The sequence below is a fragment of the Epinephelus moara genome, chromosome 6 (assembly GCF_006386435.1).
Source record: "Epinephelus moara isolate mb chromosome 6, YSFRI_EMoa_1.0, whole genome shotgun sequence".
In the NCBI taxonomy this organism is placed as follows: Eukaryota; Metazoa; Chordata; class Actinopteri; order Perciformes; family Serranidae; genus Epinephelus; species Epinephelus moara.
In genome coordinates, this window is record NC_065511.1 from 17,130,842 (window position 1) to 17,143,339 (window position 12,498).

The 12,498-nt window shown below is 41.0% G+C and overlaps 1 protein-coding gene across 1 annotated transcript in view; it reads left to right on the forward strand.

Annotated features, from left to right (window-relative positions):
- Positions 1 to 6,530: 6,530 nt before the first annotated feature.
- Positions 6,531 to 12,498, forward strand: part of dnah5 (dynein, axonemal, heavy chain 5) — a 148,526-nt gene continuing 142,558 nt past the window's right edge. Inside the window, exon 1 of the mRNA XM_050046483.1 lies at positions 6,531 to 6,775. Within this exon, the coding sequence (XP_049902440.1) occupies positions 6,686 to 6,775 (90 nt within the window). The 5' untranslated portion in view covers positions 6,531 to 6,685. The remainder of the gene's footprint in view (positions 6,776 to 12,498) is intronic.

Sequence of the window (12,498 nt, forward strand, 5' to 3'; positions counted from 1 at the left end):
AAATCTAACCCAGTTCTCCCTGACAGCTGCAGCTCAGTTGCTTCAGCTGGAGACAGTGCACTGCTGCCATCTAGGGGTTGCCTTTACAAATTGCTCTGTGTAGTTGACTATTACACTGACTTCACTTTTATTAAAGGTCCAGTGCTTAGCATTTATGGGCATCTACTGGCACAATGGTATACAATATTAATATCTATATTTTCATATAATCATCTGAAAATAAGAATTATAGTGATTGTACCATTTATATCTACATAAGGACAGGATTTGTCATTTCCATGCTTTCCATTTACAGATATGGATAGATGACAAGCTTTCATTTAATGTACATATTGCTACTCTAGTTAGGAAGCTTAATGTGTAGATTGACTTTTATTTTAGAAATAAGTCCTGTTTTACTTTCAGTGCTGAGAAAGCTACTTTTCTGTCTGTGATTGATTATGGTGACATACTGTGTAGGCATGCAACCTCCTCCATTTAACATAGCTTTGATTCAATTTTCCATGCATCTCTACGTTTTATTACAAATGCAAAGTCACTTACTCATCACTGCATTCTTTATGATTTGGTGGGTTGGACATCATTGACCACTTGCAGACAACAGCACTGGTATATATATATATATATATATATATATATATATATATATATATATATATATATATTTTTTAAGATATTTTTTGCCTTTAATGGACAGGACAGGTAAGCGTGAGGGAGAGAGAGAGGGGGGATGACATGCAGCAAAGGGCCACAGACTGGATTAGAACCTGGGCCGCTGCAGCAACGGCCTTGTACATGGGGCGCCTGCTCTAATCACTTAGCCACCGACACCCCAGCACTGGTTTATTTTTTATCTATAAAGCAATACTGGGCAAATTCCTGGCCTACCTCTGCACCCATCTGTGTGTCAGCTCTGATAGTTACCAGCTATGCTTGTCCAAGGGATTGCTTTTCTATGTACCCTGGGTTTTAATAGTTCTGGGGATTTTCCTACTCTGCACCTTGGACACTTCAAAACGATTTAAAATTAGAAACACTTAAATCCATTGATGAATTTAGGGCAACAAAAAGAATGTGGTGACAGAGACATGTGCTTGTTTTTCTTGAGAGGCCACTATGCTTGAATAGTTGTTGTTTTATTGTGGATTTTTGTATTATATGCTGTATTTAGCGGCACGGTGGTGTGGTGGTTAGCCCTATCGGCTCACAGCAAGAGGGTTCCCGGTTCGATCCCGGGTGTGGGAGCCCTTCTGTGCGGAGTTTGCATGTTCTCCCCATGTCAGCGTGGGCTATCTCCGGGCACTCCGGCTTCCTCCCACAGTCCAAAGACATGCAGATTGGGGATTAGGTTAATTGATAACTCTAAACTGTCCGTAGGTGTGAATGTGAGTGTGAATAATTGTCTGTCTCTATGTGTCAGCCCTGCGACAGTCTGGCGACCTGTCCAGGGTGTACCCTGCCTCTTGCCCAATGTCAGCTGGGATAGGCTCCAGTCCCCCCGCGACCCTCAAGAGGATGAAGCGGTTAGAAGATGGATGGATGTTGTATTTGTTGAATTTTAAATGTGTTACCTTGGCCAGGTCTCTCTTGTAAGAGATTTCCAATCTCAATGGGACTTCCTGGTTAAATAAAATACATGAAATAAAATGTCTATGGGTCTTTCCCAAACCGAACCCTCTTCACTCTCACTCTGTCACAGAGTGTAACTCTGATTGTGGTCACCTTCACAGCTGAATGAAGCACCCTTCATTGAGGTGTAGGGTATAAATACAGCATATGTGTGAAGACATGCAATGCATTCTGTTAGCACCTGTGTTCCGAGAAAAGGTGCGTTCCCCCCTCATTTGCATAAAGTTGAATTAAGGCTCCTTTATGCAAATCAGAGGCGTTCGGCACAACTCGCATCCTCTGAAAACCTTTTAAGCTAAACTAACCATTGTCAACCTAAAATGAAGACAGATTCAGCAACTGTGTGGCTTTTATCTCGCCAAAAATGTTTCAGAAACACAATCTACAAGAAAGTTGCCAAATGAGCCGCCATAGTGGTTTGGACTGAAATCCAGGAACAGACAGCCCACATGTCTAGTAGGACGCCCATCAAGCATCCAATGCTGGGAAACAGCACGACTCCTTGCGTATAAAAATGCCCCAGTGGACCCATACCAATAAGGAGCGGGTCCTCTCCCACAAAGGCCGCCATGTTGTTCTACAGTAGCCCAGAATGGACAAATCAAACACTGGCTCTAGACAGGGCCATATGTGCTTTGCGTCAAGCTACGATAGTTCTCCTACACACTTGAAGGGAAAGAAGACGATATACTTTATTAATTCAATTAAATTTTTTTCCTCATATGTTGTCATAAACACATGCCTGAGGATAGACACACATGCACAACCAGGACCTATAGTAAATGCACTGAATGGAGAGATGTCAGAGTGAGGAAGCTGGCTTGGACAGGAACCCCAAGTGGTTAGGGGCTCAGTGTTTTGCTCAAGGGCACTTTAGCAGTGCCCAGGAGGCAAACTGGCACCTCTCCAGCTACCAGTCCACACTCCATACTTGGTCCGTTAAGGGACTTGAACCTATGACCCTCTGGTTCCAAAGCCAAGTCCCTTTGGACTGAGCTACTGCTGCACACAGAAGAGGCTTAGGTTCTGCAACCTCACCACTAGATGCCACCAAATATACATAAGACAATACATTACAAGCTGCCGGTTGTATGAAAGGGTATACACTTTTGCTCTCCTAAGTGGGTTTGGTCGTCCATCCCCCGCATACCCCCACCTTGTTTGGAAGTGTTGTAAACTTTGTGTGGATGGATGGAATTAGATTTAAAACATTGCACTATAAACAGTCCACTTTTAATGTTTGTTCCTTATTTTGCTGTTTGTTTTTATCAGCTAGCTTAATGTCTCATATCAACCGAAATGTAAATTCACATAAGTTGTTGCCAGAACTTCCTATAGTATGTTGCTAAACAGAAATATGTCATGAACAAAGTTAATATTCTCCTGATTTGTCTGTCTGAAAATATGCCATTTCAGTGTCAGAATGTTTAAAGGGTTAGGGCTTGTAAAAAATGGGTCCTATATTTACTTCTGTGACCATGGAGCGAAGGAATTGCTCATAATCTGTACTCACGTTCACTTTTCCCATTGGAATGAATGGACTCAGGACAGCTGGTATTCTCCTGAGGGGGCAGGGCAGTGGCAAAACCTCAGGTGACACAGAAACAGGAAATTAATCTTAAGAGGGCCATCTTGGTTTATCAACAGTCTCTGATGCCACTAAATCATTCACACTGGGCCTTAAACTTCAACTCAAGTTGTATAGCACCTTGCTTTAAATGCCTCAGTATTGATACATGGAGCATGAAGAAATAGCCTAAATAAACTGGTAGATAGGTGTCCTGTATCACGTCCTGCCTTACATACAAGTTAAGGCCTGTGACATCATCAGTTTGACTGATGCAACTGAGCACTCAGCAAGCATACCTTAGGCCTTTCCCATTTCCCAATTTTGCACCTCCTGGACTCCTCAATCCTCTGGCTTGTGATCCGGAAATCGATCTCAGCGCTCCAACCTTGAAAGATGTCTCAATTTCTTAAATGCACCTTGAGGATTGAGGATCAAGAAGGCATGCCGAAGGAGCTATAAGGGAGGATACACTAGTGTCCTGTTAGTGAACTGTTTTCGGCACTCTGGTGTAAAAAGACGTACACACAGCAGCTGAGAGAGAGACAGAGAGAATATAAACTTTGTATAAATAGACATGAGTGTGTATGTATATGTGTGTATGTATGCGTATATATATGTATAGATGAATAGAGATATATAGATATAGATATTTATAGATATATAGCCTAGAATTCAAATTTGAGGCGCCGTGGCAAGCAGCAGCCTGTCACAGCAGCTCCCTTCTCTGTGTCTTCTATTCAAGACACAAAGGGAATACAAAGAATGCAGTATGATGTGCTTCATCAGTGGGAGTGACGTGGAGATTGTGGAGCAGTACAAGTACCTGGGTGTCCTACTGGACAATAAACTTGAATGGTCCACAAACACAGAGGCAGTGTACAAGAAGGGCCTGAGTCGGCTGTATTTTTTGAGAAGGCTCAGGTCCTTTAATGTATGCAACAAGATGCTGCAAATGTTTTACCAGACTGTTGTAGCTAGCACTCTTTTCTTTGCCGTGGTGTGCTGGGGGGCGGGTGTTAAGAAAAAGGATGCCAATAGGCTCAACAAGCTGGTTAAGAAGGCCCAGTCTGTTGTTGGCCTGAAGCTGAGCACTCTTGAGGAGGTGGTGGAGGACAGAATCCAGGCCAAATTCAATAGACTCATATACAACACCACCCATCCTCTCCATAAAACACTGGACACACTCAAGAGCACATTCAGCACCAGATACAGACTTCCCCACTGTTCAAAAGAGCGCTACAAAAAATCATTCATACCCACAGCAATACAACTGTACAACTCCTCCCTCCGATCAAACCATATGCACTTTGAACCATTCTTCCTATTTATTGTACTGTTTTTTATACACCTTTTTATACCCTTTATTCACACCTTGTGATCTTATGTACTTTTAGGATTTTTCTTGTGTCAGTATGTGTGCTGTGTTCTTGTGATCTGTGTCTTTTTTTGTCATTATTGCCCCTGCTGCTGAGGACATTTTAAATTTCCCCCCTGGGGATTAAATAAAGTATATCTATCTATCTATCTATCTAGATATGTATATCCTCCTGAGACCCACTCTTTTGTTTGGTCTGTATTTTTAATTTCTTCTAGCTATTTAGGATTAGTAGGACCCAATAAGTATAAAAAACTAAACATTGTCAAGGATAATAAAGTCTCAATGTCCTCAAACAATACTTCCTAATTAACAGCGTCTTAGCTTGTTAATGTTGTTAAATTTAGTCACATTTGTATTCCATATCAAACTACAAACATTATTAATCATAAATAAACAAGTTTCAAACATAAAATGTGATCAGGGTTTGGACCTTGTCCACTTGGTGTCGGGATCGGCTGCAGACTGACTTGGCAGAGATGGCTGCCATCTTGTTTTTACGTGGATTAGTGTATTGTGCAAAAGATCCTTCTGCATGTTCACAGATGGAAACCTTGTTATGACATTTACTTCTTCTAGATAGTCAAGTTTGATTGTCTTCTCTGCCCTCCACCAGGTCCACTAGATGGGACAAAAAAGTGTCCACGAATGAGGACGACAGGTGTAAGTTAAGTAGGATGAAGTACACCCAAAGTCAGTCCAAAATGTGATGTTCTCATATGAGGACACAGGGTCTCAGGAGGATGAATTAGCGATGCTGATTGGCTGTGACACCATCTGCATCTGCATGTACAACACCTACATGAATGAATTATTTTCTCCGAACTGGAGTCCCGCACCAGCCTGAATATTTTCCCCTCCACCAGTCCTTGTGGGTTATGTTGTTTTAATTATGTATTTTTTATGTATGAATATTTACTTAGAGAGGCTGCTTTCAGTAATTGTAAACGTTACAAAACAAATACATAGTAATGTCACTGCAGCAAATATTGTGTGTTGGAGCCACAATAACATTCTTTGTATTTGTTTTAATTCATATCTAACTGATGATGACTACATGTAAATAGATGCAGTTTTGTTGTTTGTACACGGGGTGGCGCACTAGAACATGAAAACGCAAGTAATTAGCAGCAGGTGTGTGACGGGGTAAGCAAAAAGTTTTTTTGACCGAAGTGTAGCAGCAAGAGTTTGTGGCGTGTTGAAACTGGAGTTGATGAATGGACGCTTTCCTATGATGGACTCTGACAATGGAAACATACCTGAGATGAATTATGGACAGACAATGTTTTATCTGTGTGAAGGTGAGCACATGTTACAATTAACGGGTCACCGCACTCAGAAACCTGACGACTCAGACATTGGGTTTTTGTCGTTAACATCACCCTCGTAACAAACAAGTTCTTCTCGTTCACCCCTCAGAGTTTCTTAATTTAAAGACTCTAACTTACATTATGGGATATTTAGCAGCAAAACTATAAGCTGTATTTCTAAACTTTAAGCAGGAAAATGAACTTAACTCTTAGCCAGAGAAGTGCTATGCTAGCTTTAACTTGCTAGCCTAACGTTATATCTGTTAGCCTAGCCTATTATAGTCGACAAGAAAAACCTCAGTGTTTTGCTAGCCATGTCTAGCGGCCATTTTAAAATTTAAGAACGAACGGTTGTCCTTAACGGATAATTACAAAAAGTACAAGAAGGGTGTCACTTGCTCTTAAATCTTTTTTCCTGCTCCGAGAAATGGCACTGACCCGTGTAGTCCTCTGTCTGTATTGTTGTCCAGCTCAAGCAATTCCCTCTTTTTCATGAATTGAAAGACTTCTGTATCATAAAATATACCCAATGAATAAACTGCCTAATGTTACGTGTGTTTAGGACCAGCCCACTAACCCATGTGCCCCTCTTTTCACAGTGCCTCGTTACCTTGGAAACCACGGACAACATACACGAGCACCGCTGACCAAACTCGTGGAGCCTCAGGCATTTCAACCAGGAAAACAAACTTTAGAAACTTGTTGTCTAAATGAACATCACAGCCAACTTTACGCGGATGAAGCTGGGGATTTAAAGTGTGGTTTTACAGAGGAGGCGTTCTGTGAAGGAATGTTGGAGTCATGTCTTTTAACTCTCGACTCGCCAAAGTCAGCTACAGGAACAGGCCCACCCAACCCTCTGTTCCGGGGGAGTCTCTCAAGGAGATGCAGGTAATTTGAATGTCATAATCATATCAACGTGTCACTTTATAAAATGACATCCAGCGGTAATGCAGACCCTGATTTGTAGGCCTAAGAATCACTGCAAGGGACTTTTTGACCATCTGGCGTAGAGAGAGCCCTCTGAGTGTGTTTTATAATTGTCCTTTCATCTCGTATTGTTTTAACATTATTTTTGGCTTAATGGGGATGTGGAAAGAATCCTCACATTGACATTGAGTTATTATGATTGTTTTAATACTATTTAAACACTTCTGTGTTCATTCAGCTGGTGTATTTTCACTCATACATGCTAAAATGGATCTCCCTTTCTTCCTTCTGGCAAGCTCAGATAGCTATATTTTTGTCTTGATTTATCATTAATTAGCATTTTGTCAAATTGAAATGTAAAATGACACACATAGATGTCTCTAACCAGTCAGATTCCTACATCTTATCTTGGCCTTTGTGAAAAACTCAAAACTTGGAAAGCTAAAAAAAAAAGAAGTTAATGATGATGATGATGATGATGATAACAATAATAATAATAATAATTATTATTATAATTATAAAAAAACTTTGGATTTATATAGTGCTTTTCTGGATACTCAAAGAGGCTTTACAGATAACAAAAACAACAATCCATATGAAGGGAAACAATGCAGGGAGGGAGAAGAACGGTTTTTTTAGAGGTTGTAGGCAGTTTTGAAGAGGTGTGTTTTGAGGGATTTCTTGAAGGTGGAGAGTGAGGGGGAGTCTCAGATGTATTTAGGGAGTGAGTTCCAGAGGGTGGGAGCAGCAATGGAGAAGACCTTGTCCTGTCAGGTGTGGTGGTTAATCCTGGTGGGCGTGGACAGGAGGTTGGTATCAGCAGACCTGAGAGTGCAGGAGGGAGTGTGTCCGTGGAGCTCAGACAGCTAGGGGGTAGCCAGGTTGTGGAGGGCTTTATAGGTGATGAGGAGGAGTTTGAAGTGGATATGCTGGGGGATGGGGAGGCAGTGGATGTCATGAAGTCACAGGTGCAAGAGTGTTCGAGAAGACAAGCAGCTGAATTCTGGATTTGTAGTTTGTTGAGAGTTTTGGATGATGAGCCATAGGGGAGCCATACAGTCTTGTCTGGAAGTGATGAATGCATGAATGAGAGTCTCTACAGCTGAAAACCAGAGGGATGGATGGAGGCGGGCAATATTTCTGAGATGGAGGAAGGCTGTGTGGTGATGTGTTTGATATGTTGGTCAAATGAGGGTTTGATCGAAGGTGACACCGAGGTTACAGACATGGGGGGGAGGTGAGCACAGAGGAGTCGTCAATGGAGAGGGAGAAGTTATGGGTGGATTTGATAAGAGATTTGGGTTAGATGAAAATGACTTCTGATTTGTCACACTTGAGTTTGAGGAAGGTGGTTTGAAGCCATGATTTTATCTCAGTGATGCGGTTGGTGAGGGTAGAGTGAGTGTCAGGAGAGATGGCTTTGGTGGAGATGTGGACCTGAGTGTTTTCAGCGTAGTGATCTGAATTGCACTCTTTCTTCTAAAACTTTCAGGTCCTTAATATCTTTGTATTAAATAATGTATAAAGAAAGATTGCCCTCCAAAGCCATTTAGCACAGCTCGGTGTGCATGAGTTTGGAGAGTAAAACCTTACATAAGAATTTTCTTCTCTCCTATGTGAAAATACAAGAGAATGATGGGATTAATCTACAGTTCCTTTTCAACTTGAGAACCCCCACGAGTTCTGATAATTGTTCTGAGATCCACTACACTGTTAAACTCACTCTGAGCAGTAGTCATAACTAGCTGAAGCACAACCTGCTGTGCCGATGTGCTGGTTGTGTTATGAGCCGTAGTCCACTAGATGGCAGTGTGTAGTTGCTGTAATGAGAGATGAGCCTCAGAGGGCTGGATGATGTTCCATCAAGGTGTGTTTTACACCTCGTGCTCTTTAGTAATGTCTTTAACAAAACAGTCCCTGTTATCTGTAAGAATTTGTTTCTATCTGATGTATTTACGTCACCCAATCACTTCAGATTCACCATTTCCACCATCATAAAGGTCAAGATGAAACAGAGGTAATTGGCACGAGTGCCAATCAATTGAAGGAGTTTTGTTTGAGTCATGTGATCTATGTGGGGTTTTTAAATGCGTATGCACAGCTTGCAACATTTTTGCATTCCAGTCTTTGACAAAGGTTATAAAAGAAGTAGTCCTTGGTGAATAGCATTGACTCATTATAACCCTAGGCAAAAAAAAATCTAAAGACAAATACTGCTCAAGGTACCTTGGTTACTGTGATTAACAACAACTCTGCAGTAATTAGAAGCCATAGCACTTCCACTAAGAAAAATTGTCCCTTCTACAGGGACTTGATTCAGTTCATTCTCATTCCCTGACCATAATGACAGAGAAAATATGTATCCACATGCAAATTCCTTCGATAGAGGAAACACAGCCCTCTTATTTATGCATTATTCTCAGCAGTCAGTATTAAAGGGAGATGTGAATTGTTTGAAGCAGACGTAACAAAATAATCCTGGTCTATCAGGATCTGGACAAATAATCACTGAAATTCTTTAACTGACTAACTAAAAGGCTCAAGACTTCAGAAGGTTTAATGTTTTAAAGCAACTTTTGTACCTGAATAATTGACCCCTTGCTAAGCCTTGCCCCTTTGTGATGGTCCGTCAAGCTGTCAGAGCGAGCTAGAGCCCACACTGTAACTAACTGCACTCCTTGAAGAAATATTAGCAACTTCTTGGAAAAATGACAAAGCGATTTCAGGGAGGAGACAGAGGGGTCTACAAAATGTATTTGAAGGATATATCCAGGATGTCAAACTCACTCATCAACAAAAACAGGTTAAAAAAATAGAAATAGTTAGAAGCTAAAGCTGAACTATAGGCTACAAAAAAAACGAACCACCACATCACTTGGCAATCGAGACAGAAGACGATAAATATAAATGGAAACTTTGTCGATATTCAGCCAGCTGTGGTCCATCGCATTGTGTGCAGTTTGTCCTCCCCCACCGTGCCACCAACCGGTAGACAGACGGGGAGCTCTGGGGGACGCCAAACAATGTTCCTCTGCACGCACTGCAATGACACACAGCTGGTTGAATACTAACAATGTTTCCTTGTTTCCCTCCACAGGTCCCTGTAAAGGTAGGTAGGTCATTATTTACTGTTATAATTACTAAAAAAGCAGAATCAACATGTGTATACATTTAGTAGGCTACATCTTCAGTAGCTAGCTACCTAACCCTTATACTTTAAAAGCTTTGATTTTGGAACAGGGAGGAAATGTTTATCTTCTTCCAACCTCTCTAAGGAGATTACATGTGCGCGAGGTACAACATTTAGCTCGAAATACACAAAACCAGCCTGAACATGAAAATAATCTGAAACAACTGCTTGAGAATCTATGGAGCACAGCCGTGTAGGCGCTATGCTATGATTAGCCAGTCTGTGTTCAAGGAGTGGGACTTAGCATATGGTCAATTGTGTCATCCTCTCTGCTGATGTTGTTCTCTGTGATATGTACAGGCCTGCTTTTGATAACATGTTAGGTGACAAGCTAAGACTTAGGCTGTAGTTGAATAGTCTTTTTTACTTAGGCAGGTTCCTAACTGAGAGAAATGACCAGCAATAATCTCAGTGTCAGCCATGATAAGAACTGTTTGAATTCTCTAAATGCCGAGGAAAGGTGTTTCAGTGCTTCCTTTTTAATCTCCATTAGCACAGGCATGTCCAAAGTCTGGCCTGCTTTTAAACGGCCCATGGCTTGTCTTGCCTGCCACATAATATTGGTTAATCAAGCAAGTTCACGTTGCATTTTTTCCATCCACCTCATAGTGGCAGGGCTATGGTACATTTGTAGACATTCACCAAGTAGGAACTACGCAGATGGAGGTAATGCATTTTTATAAACAGACAGTAAACAAGCAAAGGAATGGTTATCTGGCAGCAGACATTTGCAGAAAGGTAGCAGACATGGCCACAGCAAAGAAATGTAAAGTTGATAGCAAGGGCCACCACTCTTAGGAGCGGAGGAAAGTTGAACACGGATGAAATGGCTGTGTTTGCCTAATTTGTGTGTGATTTTCGTTCTTTCTTTCTTTTTTCTTTATTGTAATAAATGATGTGACAAGAACCTGGCCCGCAGGCATTTTGATAGGGTACACTGGACCATCCTTAATGTAAGGAAAGGAGATAATGCAGTCCCACAATTCCTCTGAGCAACAGTATTTAAAGCAGTTATTCAGTCATTCACAAAAACAAACCAATAAACAAATAATATGCCTAAATTTAACAATTATTTTCATACAATAATACTAACAGGGATTCATGTCTATAAATGTAAGTGGACAGGAGGGTGAGCTTTTTTTTGTTTCAATTCCAACCTTTGTAATGAAGTAATATTTTCGTACCTTGTCCACATTCTACATGAAACAACACTGTAAGAACGCACAGTTCATCTTTGGAAATTGTAATTGCACCACTACAGACCCACGTCAATACATCTGCCATCACATAATTACGTAGCACCATGGTTGTCATTTTTCTAAGCCCTAATGAATTCTCCTTTACACCTTTCCTTAACCACGTTTTCCATCAAGGGTGAGGAAAAGTATTTTGAAAAAAACCGAGGATGTCATTTTTTAATAATTCAACCGCAGCCTTGGTGTGAACTGCCTTACACATGGGATTGACCCAGAGCAGAACAGTTTATCCTGCACTGGTTGGATATTTTTATACAGCTTAGCTTGCCTTCCTTATGTCCATCTTATTTTAGTCTAGTATAAGCAAAATAAACTTCAGACAGTAATGGCAACATAAAATAGACAACAAAGTCCTAAAATACTGCACGTCCAGATGTATTTTCCATTTTGTGCTTTAAGCTGGTGTAGTTTTAAAACTGATTGTTTAAGCTCTACATGTTTGTGTCAGTTGCTGAGCATCCTCTGGGAGAACAGCGGACCTTTTCTCAGTCTTGCTCCCTCCCTCTCTATGTCTTTCTCCTCCAGATCTTAGACCACCCCCTCATTTATAATTTACAGTCACTCTCCTGTTTCATGGCAGCTCAAAACGAGACAGTTCAACTTGGAAAATAAGTCATGGCATAGTGAAAAATTGATAACCCAACTGCTTTTAAATGCAAAGCTGCGCAATCATTTCTTCAATATCAAACTGTCAGTCAGATCCTTGTGGGGAGAGCTGTGCTTTTCATCTGCTGGACGCCACAGTAACAGCTAATGGAATTTAATATTAATTGGCAGGTGTGTGTGTGTGGGGGGGATGTGTGTGTGTGTGTGTGCGTCACGCTTGTGCATTCACTGGTTGAATTATTAGTGTCTCCCCACTTGAGCTGCCACTAATAACTATTATACCCTAATACATCAGTTATTCTTTTCCTGCTCTTTCATTTAATCTATAAAATGTCAACAGAGAGAGCGGTGGCATTTTGTAAATTGCTAAATGTTACTCAATTTCAATGCTATAAAGTGGAGATAAGCAGCAAATTCTCACATTTGAGAAGCAAGAACACCACTTTTTACTTACTTGATCAGGGTTCAACGCTAAGGTTTTTTTTCACTTGCCCGGTCGGGCAAGTTGGCCAGAGATCTACTTGCCCGAAGTCAGTTTTTACTTGCCCTATAAAAATTGTTTAATTTAAGCGGCTATCAAATAACAAAGACTGCAGTTATTTTTATGTTATGTAATCTTTATTCACACTGTA